The sequence below is a fragment of the Bombus pascuorum genome, chromosome 8, assembly GCF_905332965.1.
Source record: "Bombus pascuorum chromosome 8, iyBomPasc1.1, whole genome shotgun sequence".
Classification (NCBI taxonomy): Eukaryota; Metazoa; Arthropoda; class Insecta; order Hymenoptera; family Apidae; genus Bombus; species Bombus pascuorum.
Genome location: NC_083495.1, coordinates 16,153,096 through 16,168,909, shown reverse-complemented (window position 1 = coordinate 16,168,909; position 15,814 = coordinate 16,153,096). Strand labels below are relative to the sequence as shown.

The 15,814-nt window shown below is 31.0% G+C and overlaps 2 protein-coding genes across 3 annotated transcripts; one reads left to right on the top strand and one right to left on the bottom strand.

Annotated features, from left to right (window-relative positions):
• The first annotated feature begins 3,467 nt into the window (after positions 1-3,467).
• On the top strand, positions 3,468-7,742 carry LOC132909909 (N6-adenosine-methyltransferase TMT1A-like). Its single transcript, XM_060965134.1, has 3 exons — positions 3,468-3,796; positions 5,527-5,786; positions 7,275-7,742. The coding sequence occupies exons 1-3, from the start codon at positions 3,520-3,522 to the stop codon at positions 7,533-7,535; spliced, it is 798 nt and encodes a 265-aa protein (XP_060821117.1). The 5' UTR covers positions 3,468-3,519; the 3' UTR covers positions 7,536-7,742.
• Positions 7,743-9,148: 1,406 nt separating this feature from the next.
• On the bottom strand, positions 9,149-15,104 carry LOC132909876 (uncharacterized). 2 transcript variants are annotated; one of them, XM_060965043.1, is made up of 4 exons: positions 15,052-15,104; positions 13,047-13,149; positions 10,846-12,949; positions 9,149-10,800 (listed from the first exon to the last, which is right to left on the bottom strand). In XM_060965043.1, the coding sequence occupies exons 1-4, from the start codon at positions 15,087-15,089 to the stop codon at positions 10,463-10,465; spliced, it is 2,583 nt and encodes an 860-aa protein (XP_060821026.1). In that variant the 5' UTR covers positions 15,090-15,104; the 3' UTR covers positions 9,149-10,462. The 2 variants fall into 2 exon arrangements, with proteins under 2 accessions (XP_060821026.1, XP_060821025.1); XM_060965042.1 differs by lacking the exon at positions 15,052-15,104 and adding an exon at positions 14,314-14,475.
• Between the last annotated feature and the right edge of the window lie 710 nt (positions 15,105-15,814).

The window sequence follows — 15,814 nt, the reverse complement described above, 5'->3', positions numbered from 1 at the left end:
CGCCAACAATGGAGACAATGCCGTCGACTTCGCTGCCGTAGCGACACTTGAAAAAAAGAGCTTCTTCTCAAGTACGTCTCGTATGCCTCACGGCGTCGTGTTTCCTTCGAGTTGAATCCCTCCTACGACGAATATATTATATTTGTTGTACCAGGTAAAAATACTCGAGGTGCTTCTAAAAATTACAATATCGGAATAATTAACGCGAAATAACGCGTTTCTAGAATTATGTTACGTACGTATACCTCATTTCCATCATAGCCCTAATTAAGAGGACTGGTCCCTATCACCGCGCGCGGTCGGTCGTAGGTGCAGCAAATGACATCCGAATTCTCCGAAAATTTACAAAATGATTGGCAGACAATGTTACTTCGCGAACATCGCATCTTACATTCTTTGTAACAGAGGAAAAAAGGAAAAATTATTTATTTTGGAAAAAAATTATTTAGATTAAAATGGAAATAAAAAGAGGAGTCGCAGCGCGCGGATTAATCCGCGCTTGGATGCGAATGGGATGCCGATGACTAACTAGAAGAGTCGCAACATCGACCAAGATATACTTTAACTACGGGTAACGATGCTTCGTATTGGTATTAATGCAAATTATTATTTCGTTGATTAATTATTTGCTACGGTCGCAAGTATGTATATTCACGTTATAGTTTAGAATATTAGGGTATGGAATTTTACGAAACGTTGGAAAATAATCTTTCGCTAGTAGAAAGATGTAAATAAAATACGATAAGCGAGTAGCGTTCCATATTCTCTGGTATCGTTCAATGATAACATTTCGAGGTATTTTGCACGAAAGTTGTGGACGGGTAGTTTATGAAATACTGGCTTTGTTTGCGAGGGGAAAGTCAGGAGAAGCAGAGTGACGCGCGCAAGTGGGTAAAATATAAAACAGCAACGACAGCATTTAAATATTTTTCACTCTCGAAAGATCAAACAGATAGGTAGGCCGTTCGCTTCGTGCTCGCCAATAAGCCGTCCAAGTACTCGAAGAACTGTTCACGTGCTTGTACGTGTCCAACTTAAATTTGCTGACGAGCCTTCGGGCATTCTCGAATGACAAAAAGCGGGATGAAAGGAACGCAGGGACAAAAATACCGAAACTTTCCAGTCGAGTAGACAACGAATTAAATACCGAAGTAAAAAAATTAGTTCATCGAGTAAAAGGACATGTACTTTTCTACTCAAATAAGACAAATTGAATCTTTGCGCGTATCGTACCGTTGCGCGGAAAGTGACGCAACTCAAAAAACGCGATTTTTCAGTTATCGCTGTAAAAATATTGCGGCTATCGCTATGAAAATATTGTTCGACCAATTATATCGAACCAAGATATTTCCAACGTATAAGAGACATCTTACGTGTCTCTTAGTCGGATGGTATACGATGCTATCTCACGGTCCGCCTGCTTTAATTTCATCTAATCGTCTCGACTGTAAGAATACGATCAAATAAATATAGTTTTATCGTCGTAGATAAAAATGGTATTATCGACCGCTGTATTTTCTCAAGATCTCCAAAGGATCTGCAAAATACGATTGAAAACGCCCCTGAGATTCGAACGTATCTTGATCCGATATAGCTGAACTCTTTCGAAGTGAAACGTCGAGGAACGGGGCGAGCCACGACGAGCGCGTAGTAAGAGAAAATAAAATCGCCGACGAAGAACGAAGAAGGGAAGATGTATGTACGATTTTTTACGGCGATTCTCTGGAATCAACGAGCCATTACGAAAACGGTCGGCCTCCTCTCCGCCCCAATGCCAACAACAAAACGCCTCTCTGGAGCTGGCGAAATGCTTCTGAATCGAACGAATTTCGAGTTTCGTGCATGTGAAACGCAAAGATATACGTATGGTGCGTGTACGTACGCGTAAGAGCACGAGCAAGAGGCAAACGAATGCACGCACTCGCTCGAGGGACCAAATTGATCGAACCCGTTTTGTTTGTGGTCACTCTTAAAACTCGAGTGACAAAGAATCATGCTCCCCTAGCGCCGATATGTTCGTTTCGAACGTTTTTCTTTTTGCCCGCTGGCTGTTTCCCCTTTGTTAACTTGTACGCTCTTTCTCGCATTTCGAAAACGTGAGACTATTGTTCTCCCTCTTCTTCTACCAGCCGAATCGTGTTCTCTTCCGTAAAATTTTCAGCACACGCGTTCTTTCTCCTCTTCTTCCTCCTACCCCTCCTCCTCCCCGTTTCCTTCTCGCTTCTTCTCTCGGATTTTTTACAGCGAACCGTATGGCGAATATATATATATTTATTCCCAAATTTATCACAGCGTCACGAATTTTCTGCGCCTATAATCAAAAACAATAGACCGGTCTAGAGTCCACGTTTTTTTTAAAAATATATAACAATGATTTATCGCACATAGCAAAAACTTGACTCGAATCGTTAAAATTTAAAGGTACATTGATTATTCTTCTATTAGAAATCGTGTCTCGGATAGAAGACGCATTGCTAGTAATTAGAAAATTTGCGTTAGTTTCTGGCCGATATCGATACCATTTCGAGCTTGTGGAACGATGGGATTCAAACACGGACAACTGGTTCATTATCCTCCTCTTGTTTTACTATTTTCGCATCGTTCCAATTTTTACTTTTTTCTCGGACCGTTTCAAAGTCATCGTGTCATAGGTTATTAAACTGCTCTTGATACCGTGTACAACGTCACATTATGTTACAAGAGGCTGATAATAATATGCAAAAAGATATCAACGATATTGAAATAACCTTCGTGGCGATCTTTTTTCATCGCGCACATCATGCACATTTTGAAACATGTAGCAGCAATCTATGTGTAACTATAGAATATAAATTAGATTTTTTTAATTATTATTTGATTTGTACTTACCATTTGTCCAGCTGAACACTCGGTAAATTTTTCTACCTTAATTGCTAAATAACACGTGGATGGCTACCCTCAGCGGGTTACCATCTTCGAGTTTGTCTATTTTATTTCATATAAATTAGACGTTAGCAGTGTAGACGCATCAAAGAACACTAAAGCGTACCATGTAGATTTGAGCCAACGAAATGGTACAAATAAAATGGAAAGTGGAGAACATTTTCCCAAAGCTGATGTAATAATTGTTATAATAAAAGTATGCATAGGAATGTTGGTATTATTTAGTGCAAAATTTAATGACCGGTTAACTACGTTCTTTAAAATAGGACTTATTATAATGAAGTAGTACTCATTCAGAAAATATAGCTGTAATACTTATCTTATCGTGTATGATTAGCCAACAATATTCGTTTCAGCGAACACTGGTCGTGTTAAAGTGTGCTCGCCTACTTATGTACACTCGCATGTCTTATAAAACATATTCGAAATCAGTGTAAGAAGTTTACATAAGAAGCGCGAAACGAGCAAAGCCGATCATTGAAATTTAAAAAGTGTCGCCGCTCGGTCTTCTTACTTAGTCGGTTCGTTCAGTCAGCGAGGTACACGTTACGAAAATATTTAAGAGGTTTCCCACCAGTGTAGGGTAAAGAAGAAAAGATGAGCAGTAAGGATTTGTGGATACGCGACGTGATTACAAGTTATGGATCGTTAATGCTTATTTTTGTTACCATGGTGATCTTAATGTTGCGAAAATGGCCAAATTTGAGACAGTACGTTTACAAGGTTCACTTAACCGGATTCGAAGTGGAGTGTGCGGAACTCTTGGTACCTTATAAGAAGCATTTATTCAAATCGTTACAGTACGTTGTTTCGAGCGACAAAGTATTACGATCCATGGGTTGCATACGTCTGCTTGAGATTGGCGTTAAAACGGGTGTGCATTCCATGTACGTACATTACTAATGGTTAATATCGTAATGTTCAACTGAAATTCTACTAAAATACGTATTTTGCTTCGTGATTAGTTGGTACAGTGATAATACACTGAGATTTTTCCGCGATTAACTTTTTATTCCTGTTTGCGAAACTAATCTTAATATTAAAAATACTAATTCATTATCACGAGATGAATTATTGAAATTAAATGACGTCTTTAGTCGTGGTACATCTAAATCTTAGCGAAAGTAAAGAACACTTACTCGTCCAGCAATTATTTTTTATTCATGCCAGCAGTTTAACTCGTTTCAATTTTTCCTCCCAAAAATACAAATGGGCAGTTGGAAAGTTGTTTGGAATTTTTGTCTTTATACTGCTCATATTATCAGTGATATTTTAGATACGTATGTAACAGAGCCACATTACGATATTTACAACTTAGAATAATTAAATGAACACATACCACGAGCATCAAGCATTAAGCGTAAAGACTGGAAGATATTGTAGGTTGAACGCTCCTCGCAAGTGGGTCAAATTTTAAGATAATGAAAGGAAGAACAAAAATATTTTAATAATAAATCGCGTATTAACAGCGTACTACTAATTATAATTTCACGTGATAAAAGATTGTTGTATGCAGGAAAAATGGTAATGAGTGATAAAATGATAAAGAGTATACGTATTATTTCGACAACTTTGCATCTACGTATCATTGTACCGTTAAATATAAATTATAAATTATAAGAGGCAAAGATACTTCGTTATTCGATGTTATTCTTATTCTTCCGTATACGCGCTGTCTAAGCTTCGTCTGTCGTATCAAAAACGGACTTCTGTTACTTCGTTACAAGCAAACGTACATATATGCATTCATACGTGATACGATCTTATGCCAATTTCGCTCTCGAAATATTGGGAATAAATGGAAATCTAAGTGATTGTCTGAAATGTTGAGGTGTGAGATTTTAAATAACCAAAAATGACTTGCAAAAGATAATTCGATAGAAGACGATAAAATTAATTTTGAATAAAAAAGATTAGATATAAATTTAATATGTAATTTAAAAATTCATAAAAGGACACATAAACTACGCTTCTTTGATACAATATCAACGTAAAGCAGGATAAAGTAACAATGTATTAGGAAGTAACTGTATCTTTTCACAGAGAATAGACAATATCGTCTTATGTTATTTCTATATTAATATATTAAATATTTAATAACGTTACAATCATAGAACTTGTATCCTACAAATATTTTGATAAGCGTCGATTATGTCACATAGCGTAGCTATAGTAATAAATTACACGAGTATAATTTGCGACAGAAAATTCTTTTATCGGTAATACCGAAATGCAACGATATTTCTGTTTTTATTATTAGACGTAATACAAAAGTTTCTGTGAAAATCGCGTCTGCCTTAATATTTACTCTCTTTATTAAAATGTCACAATATGTATTTCCGAATGTCCTAGTAAAATGCAAAAGACCATCGGCGATTAACATTCGGCAGCTGATAGGATCACGTTATCGCCTTAGGTTAATTCGTTTCTTGCTGTATAATTCAGTATGCATAGGTATGAACGTAACATGACTCAACTATACCAAAGTTAAAGTTGATTAGATTATTCCTCTAAGGTATTATACACGTATCTATGCAATTCTGTTTTATAAAAATACGCATCAAAGTAACGTGGATATACATGGATTAAACTTAAATCTTACAGGTGAAAATATACAATTTTACTCGGACAGTACGCACTTGATCGGAGTTGACCGAAATCTAAAACTACCTGAATACTTGATAAACGGGAATCGTTCTTGGCAATTCTCGCATATCATCATCGAACGTCTGATAGTTGGCGATGGTAGCTGTTTGAAAGAGGTACCCACTGGATATGTAGACGTAGTTGTGACAACGAGATCGTTATGCTCGGTGAAATCGCTGCAGTCGACGCTTCGAGAGATCCACAGGGTATTAACACCGGTAAAATAATAATTAATCGATTATACTATATTATCCTATACTATAATTAATTAATCGAAGACTTTCGATATACAGCATGTCTCTTAACTTAAAAGATATTGATATTTCTATGTATTTACAATCAATGAGGACCAACGGATAATTATTAATAATTATCATGTATACATTATGTATACACACGTGTATACATAGATAAATTCTCGTGGCAAAGTTTAAATAATGCTAATGATATTCGTTTATTTAATATTTTATTTGTTAGTAAGATTAAGAAATTTAAATTTCAGAAATTATACATACATACATATATATATATAGTAGTTTGCGATTAGATATGATCAACCATGTACATATTTTACATAATTATAAATAACAGATTACATATTCGCCATTATACATTTCATTATAATCGTCGTGAAAAATCCGTGATCTAAGCAACCAAAATAACTTGGCAGAAGTATAAAAACAAATTTTACGATTTGTCCAAAAGGCTTAGAATCGGTGCTTTCAAACCGAACGACGTATCTCGTTTTAAATAACTTTAAACGATCGAAAACGAGTATCGCAAACGTTTCTGGATAAAAATGCGAGACAAACGTAAAAATATCTTGTCGTATAATTTAAAGAGACTCCGACTATCATCTTCAAGCGATTTCTACTTCGTGGTAACGCGAAATCGTAGAAACCGAGTTACCACTGAATTAAAGGCATCGTTTGACCTAAAATTTGTAAATCTTGCCTTATCCGATATATTCGGCAAAAGTGCTTGGTTAATAGAAGGAATTAAAAAATAGATCGATAATCTCGTTGTTTTGAAAGACAACATTTTTCTTTTTTCGCCACGACATCCATATGTTACGTATTTAATAAATAATCCGAATCTGAAAACAAATACTTTTATCAAAATTATTATCACATTCTCTTTATATTAATTTTTCGGACAAAAACCGTAAGAACATGTTTGTACTTTAACAATAATTTGCATTATATTTTAAACTTTCGATTTTACAGTAATATAAAAATATAACAATGTTATTGGAATTAACAGTATTATTATTTAATCTTCAAACTTCTGGTGTGAACGATATAACAGATCCTTGCAAATATTTACATCATAATTTTCGAATCATCTGTTAAATATTACAAAGGGTAAATATCGTACTTGTGTGAAGAGTAAATGTTGCGTATTAGCGATTTTACATATTTTCGCATATTATGCGCGTTGGATGCATAAAAATCTACTTATTATTTTCCAATCATGCTTTTCTTTGTCTTTCTATACATATATATATATATATATGTATGTATGTATATATGTATATATATATATAATAATATAATAATATATATATATATTTATTATAATTCAACTTTGTATACATAGCTAAATACAAAAATGCAATTTAACATTACCAGCAGATATTTTATTCAAATAGATAAATATATATATATATAAAGATTTTATCTAACTTGTGCTGTCCTTTGTTACAGGGTGGTCAGTATTTATTTATAGAACATATACCTGAGAATGAAGGAACGTTTGTACGATGGTTGCAAAAAGTGTTATCACAAACAAAAATATGGCCATCGCTTTTTGGAGGTTGCCACCTAGATATCGATCCTATTGTGGATATTAAAGATGTTGGTTTTCATCATGTTACGTGGGATATATTTACTCTTGACGGTTACGTATCCCATCCTTTTCATTTGATTCTTTCAAGGCAACATATATTGGGCGTAGCGATTCGATAGTTAAACTTAACAAAATGAAAAAATTACAAATATTTACATATATATAAAATAAAAGCATGCATATATTAACAAATTGATAACGCATGGAAGCAAAGATAGAATTAATTACTAAAATGAAATTAGCATATGTAAGTACACTGTATTCAAGCAAGTGTACCTACATACTTATAATATCAATGAATTCATAAATAAAATGTTATTCATTTACGAAGTATAACTCTCGCAATATGTCATCCACGTATCGTCGTAATCGTCCACTCTTCGACCTTGTTCGTAAAGGTTTCTTCATACAGTAAGTAACTTTGCAATAGTTTAAAATCATGAAGCAAGGTGCTACGTTCTATTTACGCGGATTATTTCACGTGCTAAGGAATAATTTCCTGTTTCCTCGATAATGTGAAACTACTCTCTTTCTATCTGATTTCGAAATATAAATAACATCGACGTAAGAGCCAATGGAAATTTAAGATCATTTTCGAAGAGAACGCAACCCATTTGCAAGAAATTCCTCGGATTCCTTTGAGACTTTTGTTCTTCGGGACTAGTGTTACGCGATACGAATTTATAGATATATGAAACCAAGCAACGTAAATAGGGATAAGCAAGACTGTGGAATTCAATAGGACAATTCCATAGAAATCATCGACGATGTTGACGTCAGAAATCCAGGTCAGAAATTAAAACGCACTACTTTGAAGTGATACTTGGATAGAATACAAATAGAGTTTTATAAAGAACTGCTTCTAAACGTGAAATGCAATTACTAAGAATATTTAACAACATATGAAAAATGATGTAAATTCGAGCAGACATTGCTATAGAAGAATGGCAACCAATTGAACTCTAAGAGCTGCGGAGGTATTACTCTGATATTTACAATTCTAAAGACATATGTATACATCGCTGTTGACAAATTGGAGGATCACGAATTCGTGTAAGGAAAGTAAAATTCTTTCGGAATTTGTTGATCAGGTTCCGAAGCGAAGACAGATTATGCGAGTTTGTATTAAACCTGTTTGTACTGAACACCAAGATAATACTGGAAGTAAAAGATAAAGAGGAAAATTACCGACAACGTTCATAGATTTTCGAAGAGCATTCGTGAACTCAGTATTATGGAAAAAGTTATTTGACATGGGCTCGAGTACGCGAATGATAAGGCTGATAAAAAAAATAGTATGAAAAAGCAATGATGAGGGTGAAGACAGCGGGTGGAATGAGAATAAAGGAGATGCATGTCTCAGACTCGTGGAAGACTCATTGAGCACGACTCTATTCCTTACTCGTATACGATACTGATGACTTTTTCATAAAAAGAGGATACCAAAAAGTAAGCAAACAAATGGAACTGTTGCTGTTTGAGGACAATCTTCTGCTAACAGAAAATATATAAGATAATCAATGCAAGTGAAGACGTAATATGAAAAAGCTGAAAACACGGAAATGTAAACATCTTTGAACTGTATGGAAAAAAAAAGAATTGGAAAGACCTTCTGCAAATTTTGATTATAAGGAACATATGTACAAGAGACAGGATGCTTAGCAAACTATACTCAAGCAAATAATAATAATAAAACTATATAATAACTTTAGGTCTAGAATAGAACATGCATAAAAAAACAGTTTATTGTTATATTTTAATATAATTTGTTATAAAGTATCATAGAAACGAAACATTGATTAATTGCAAATAATAAATTAATAATTGAAAGTAAGAAACTAATCAAAATATATATATATATAACAAGAACAAGAAATATATAATAGTGCTGTATATGTATATAAAACATGCAATATAGAGAATCAAACAAATTCTTCATTTAACCCTCCGTCCAACCTAATTTTTAACCTTTGTTATGTATATCATCTGCATACAAAGTCATTTAAATTCAGACACCTTTTTTAATTTTTTTATGTTTGAGAAGCCTCGAAAATTCTTAAATACTCCTGCTTTCTAGAATATCATCCAGTAGTTTTAAAATAAAAATACTTCAATATTACTTGTTTTTAATTAATTCAGATTGAGTTAATTTCTATGTAAGTATGCTACTTATATTAATTTTTATATTTTTACAATTCGTTACAGCGATAATAAGTTCCCTGTCAATTTTCCTACACTTTTTACACGTTCACTTAAATATCTAAACTTTGGAACCTATTACATTTAACCATATTACTATTTTCTATCAAAAACTTGTATCGTTATTGGAGAGTACAGGTTAATGTATTGCCGCAAATGACGGCTGTGGTCGTCACGAGCAATTGCATTTAGTGTTGCCTACAAAAGAAATGTGAGGCAAAGGGTTAAATACATCAGACGTGTACGTTATTACTATAAGATAGATGTATAGATATTTTGCTCGTAAACGGTGATAGAACAAGATGAGAGAAAAAAGATACAATAACATATATAAACATTGCAAATATAGAAAATTAATATACGTTGTTGTATCGCTTATAAAACATTGTATAAATTTTTCTTCTGCCATCTTTTCTTCGTATTTGTCATTTATGAAAAAAATGCGAACTAAAAATAACAAGAATATGCTGTATATAATATCTATTCTATATTAGTTTAATCTTATTCTACATCACCAGCATTTACCTCTGCACATATAATTAGTGCTGCAACGAGTTAAATGCATTATACTTTGCTATATATACTAAGAAACTTTTTTTTTTTTTAAAGAATATAATAACTATAAATTACTTTCTATTAAGTTATTCTTTGTCATTTCAAAATAAATTATTAGATGAGCAATGCCATACTGTCAATGGTTCAGGATCAAAAATTTTTGTTTTAAAACATAAAGATTTACTTTTGTTTTCTGTAATACTCATCTTGAATAATAATTTAAATTTTCAATTTCAGTTCCCGTTTTACGTAACTTTTAATTACAATCTTCTTCCACCAATAAATTACACTGTTACAAACACTCCTCATTTTTCATTGGGCTTAAATTTTCTTCTTTTTTCTTAAACCTGCCATCTTTAATTATAGAGTCTGAAAGTAACTTATTTGATAAACTAGTTGAATTCATGCTTGAAACTGTAAATTTTATTATACTATTCCTTGTTTCTTCTAATTTATCTACTGTACTATTGAACTTTTCATTCAATACTTTATAATATTGTCTTAATTTTAATTTTTGCATATCTTCTGAACAATGTACAAGTTTCATAAATTCATTATCTTCGTCAGAGGAAAACGAGATATATGATTTCTTTTTATTCTTATTCATACATTCATTACTTCTTTCAAGAACTACATCTGATTTGTTCAAAGATGATGCTATATCATTTATATGACGTACATCTTTATTTATATTTGAAGATTCCGAATTAGTCTCAAAAGAATTATTTATACTATGTAGCTTTGTAAATTGCCTTTTTCTTGAATCACGCTTATTCTTAAGATTGCTTTTATTGGTACTAGGCTTTAATTGACTTTTATCATTTACTGTTTCTATTTTATTTTTAGCACGCGCTTTTGTCATACCTATTTTTTTATTACATATTTTGCTATTTAATTCTTCTCTTTTTTCATGAAATTTTTCTTTTATTTGTAACATATGATTATTACGAGTTTTTACAGAAGTAGAATGGGGTTGAGAACCATTTTTTGAAAATATAGATAAATTATCTGTAGAACAGTCACAGAATGAGATATTATCACACTTACAAAGCAAAACAGTAGTTTGTTCACTACCTGTGTCTTCAGTTACTGTAACAGCACGTAACGTGGAAGTCATATGCATTAATTTATCAGGTTGTGGAAGGTTATTAAACTTGTCACCATTTTGTAATTGGGTAAATTTTGAAAAAGAATCACTTCTACCTAATGTACTTTTATTATTGACACTTTTATATTTTTGAATATCAAAGTTTGACAGTCTTTTTAATAAAACCACTGGATTTAAATTGTTCATAGTGTTAGTAGATTTTGTATACTTTTGAATTTCGATCTTTGGTGATTGTTTTAAACGAACCTTTGAATTTAGGTTTAATGCCACATTACTTAGCCTCTTATATTTTTCAATATCGCGTTCTGACAAACGTGATAAACGAACAACTAAGTGTTTCATATTTGTCATTTTATTTAATCGTCTACGTCGTTGATTACTAAGTCCTGATAATTCAATTGTATTTAAATTATTAATACTTTTTATTATCTTCTTTGATCTTTTATATTTTGCAATATCATCTTTCGATAATCGCGTTAAACAAACTACTGGATTTAAACTTTGTAATTCTTCTAATTTCTTATATTCTTTTGTATTTATTTTTTGTAAACGGTTTACGGATTTATTAAATTCGGTTTGTTTATTTATAGATACATTAGCTGATAGAGATCTATTTACATGTTGGTCTATCACTGACTTCTTTGTAATTGTGTCATTTATAGTCTTGAATTTTGGTACACTTTTCTTCCATCTACGTTTCTTACGATTAGAAATACTAAATTGGCTATTATTCATTAGTTTATTATATGTGGAAAAGCAACTCATTCTTCTTCTCTTATTAATTTTAAATTTTGTTGATAACTTGCATTCAAAATCTAATGCAGGATGTAAATTTTGTTTTGAATTAGATATTATACTTCTGTTATTACTTTTCATGCTAATAAGATCAACAGGTGAATCTCTACCAGTATATAATTTCTTCCGATGTCCTATTTTTGTGGGACTATCTTCGAACTTAAAGCTTTCTTCTGTCAAGTGAGTTTGGTAGGCATGTGGTGATTTCGTATTTGATAAATTTTGTTTAATGTAAGAATCTCTATTAATACTATCATGAAATGTACATATTTGATTTTCATGTCTATTAATTGTTTCTGACAACATATCTGTAGCAATATCTGCATATATATTTCTTTGTGCTTGTGTCGTATATTCTTCCTCATCCATATCTTTTTGTGTTAACACATGATTTGACATTTCACAAATCTTAGGAGAATATTGCTGTTTATCACTACCATTAGTCTCCAATATATTTTCATTACTGTCTCCATTATTCTCTTCGCATATTTTATTTTGTATTACATCGATATCTTGTATCTTTTGAAAACTTCCTATTGTATTATATTTTGCTCCCTCTACAATAGCCATTGTTTCTACTTTATTAGTTGTGTTCATATTTGATAAAATATAAACAGCAGTATCAACAGAACTACTAGAAGACTTATGATGCGATGATTCTTCGCTTGTCAAAGATAATTCAATACTCAATTGTTTGTCTTTATTTACATAAAGTTCTTTATAAGGCAGATAACCTGTATTTACCCAATATTGTACCACACTTAATGGTTTACGCATAGGCTCCTTTATTGTTTCTACTTTTGTTTTCTCCTCCTTAGAGAACTTTTTTCTACATGGTTTTAATGTAAAGATATTCAACTCAGTTTGATCAGATTCCTGAAATAAAATATATTATAATTACTACTATTATTATGAAAAGAAGAAATTCTTTAGTAAATATCTATGAAATAAAAAAAATAGAAATTATACATACTCTTTCTGAATATTTAAGAAACAGTTTATTCCAAAATTTTTGTCTCTCTTCTATGACAGTGGGAGATATTTTAAAGGTTGAATAATGTTTAAAACCTGTGATTCTGAAATATACACATAATACACACTTAATCAAAATAATTAGAAACAGTTAAAAAGATGTAAATAATATAAATAATATACTACATACAAATGTAAAATTCCATATATTGTTTATATGTATATCTTTCTTTTATTATATTTAATATACTACTTCATAATTATACATGTTTAGCTAATACGTATTCAATAATGCTATAAATACAAATAATAATGACAAATAATATTTATGTATCATGCATTAAAACACTAAAACAAATGTAATGTTAACACTTAATTAATTACTATGAAAAGATTGATATGCCTTAAAGATCAAATTAAAAATGTTGGACTAATATATAATTTAAAAAATAAAGTTATTATATCTCTGTTTTATATACCATACGCTTAATTGTATTTAATAACTTCACTTGTTTGTTAGAATTTAAGCCTTTTCTTCAAAACCATTATAGAGAGATACTTATTTGCTGCTTTTTTAATTAAAATAGCATGCTAATTTTTCATTACTTGTATAGCTGCTAAAGTTAATAACTAAACTTTGAGTAATATGACAAATTTATATTTTTACGAACACAATAGAAAAAGATACACTATAAAATACTAAATTATAGTCGCTTAACATTTAACATAATCCGTTATCAAAACTATTAAATCAAATATTATTATTAAGCATTTGCCAATACTTTTATCTAGACATAATATTATCGTAAAACAGACTTTTTTATTGTATTTATAATAATGTGTGTTTTGTGCTTTGTTTATGTTTGTATTATTATATATAAAAGAGTAAGATATTGCAAATACAGATCCATATAAAAGAAATAGATATAAATCCATATAAAAAGAAAAGTCAAATTATGAACATATATATTAAAAAACTATAAAATATAACCATAGAATTGTTATATTTAGTTATTTATATTGTTATTCTTCTAATTTATACTTCTAAATTATACAGATGTTATGATGGGCACGAATAGTTTGAAATAAATTTAAATATAATCAATGAACACTTAATATTATTACACTAAATATAGGAAACAAAAACTAAAGATTATAGGGATACTGCTTGCAAAACCTACGCATTAATGTCACAATCACTTTTCATATTAATTATATCTGTCAAAATTTCAAATCATAATATTAACCTATACCAATATTTACATTACCTTCCAACACCTTCATTATAAGATAATGAAAGCGAGTCGTCACCAGAAACCTTTTTACTTATTTTACTTGCCATAGCGTATACCGGTGGGCTTTTCTTTAAATATCATGAAAATCAATAAAAAAATATCGGACATCATGATAACCAGATGTAATAAAACTAAAATATGTATGTAAATATATATAGTCACTGTATATCTAAGGGTGACATCTATTGCATTAAGGATTTGAATATGACCTAATATAGTTAAAATTTAATACACATCTATATATATAAAAACATTTATACGAAAATATACACATATTCAATAACAAATATATATCAAAGTAAGTACTTACGTTATAATTTATGTTCCTTTTCATTGTTTATCATAAAAAACGAAATATTAAGTAATCCCACTACATAGGTCATGTTTTAAAATAAGAAGAATTAGATTTATAAATTTACTATAATCTGGTGGCGAAACTATAATCTGATTCATTTATATCATGATGTACATGTAATTAAATATATATATATATATTTTTTTTTTGTACAGATACATATGAAGCACAATCATACAGATAGGTCTGGACGCTAGTTAGGGAAAACCGTCTAAAAATCGAATTACGTCTAATCATAAAAGATCAACATGAAAGAACGATAAAGTTCGCGTTATTGCAAGACAGACAAAAATGAGTAGAGTGTGTGTATCTCCATCTGAGCATTCATAGTATATCACGCATGCGCAGAACCATACTTTCTTGTCTTCCATGTTGATTTTTCACAAATGGTCATGATTCAATATTAGAACGATTTTCCCTAGCGAATGTCGATACGTACAGTACATACAGCTACTGATACGTAAATGGGTAAGCATACCTAAAAAATAGAATCGAATTCGGTTGTGGGAGAGAGGTGCGAATTTTTGTGGCAATATTTCTGCCCCGTTATAATATCAATTTGTTGATCTTGTTGATAGAAACGATCCGAAAACACTCTATTCTTGAACAAGGTAAGCGTGTATCGAGAGCATGTGAATGCTTATCTGTGCGAACCAATCAGGTGTCATCTGTGCGCTCCACTCATTGGTCGAATCACGGATAGAAGTCAATATGGCGTCAAAGTAATATGTAAAATACCCTTAAAATGCTTAATTTTACATAGTCATAACTTTTGAACCAATGAATTCCGTAGATTCTACACGTCGAAAACCGCAAGATTGCGAATAAAAAAATAAAAAGTTTTACGAACCTTAAAGTAAAGTGTAACCAGAAAGGTTTCTCTATTTCCTATATGACAATTATTGTCATAAGACAAGCTGTTATAATTCTTACTTTATTAATTCATTATTTTATATCTTAATTTATCAAATTCATGACTAATATAAGATACAAACCACTTATTTAAGTTGAAAACATATATTCTTTATTACAATATAGATTTTTCTTTACAAATACGTAAATTGAGTTGTATGTTGTTACTTGATCTGATTAAGGTAAATTATTTGTAATTCTACGATA

Excerpts from the sequence above, each read along its gene's own strand:
- LOC132909909 (XM_060965134.1), top strand. The coding sequence starts at position 3,520 with ATGAGCAGTAAGGATTTGTGGATACGCGACGTGATTACAAGTTATGGA. Across the intron at positions 3,797-5,526 it reads TGAGATTGGCGTTAAAACGG|GTGAAAATATACAATTTTAC; the intron begins GTGTGCATTCCA and ends TAAATCTTACAG. Across the intron at positions 5,787-7,274 it reads TCCACAGGGTATTAACACCG|GGTGGTCAGTATTTATTTAT; the intron begins GTAAAATAATAA and ends CCTTTGTTACAG.
- LOC132909876 (XM_060965042.1), bottom strand. The coding sequence starts at position 14,387 with ATGGCAAGTAAAATAAGTAAAAAGGTTTCTGGTGACGACTCGCTTTCA. Across the intron at positions 12,950-13,046 it reads TTCTTAAATATTCAGAAAGA|GAATCTGATCAAACTGAGTT; the intron begins GTATGTATAATT and ends ATTTTATTTCAG. Across the intron at positions 10,801-10,845 it reads AAATATAAATAAAGATGTAC|TTCTTGAAAGAAGTAATGAA; the intron begins GTCATATAAATG and ends AATCAGATGTAG.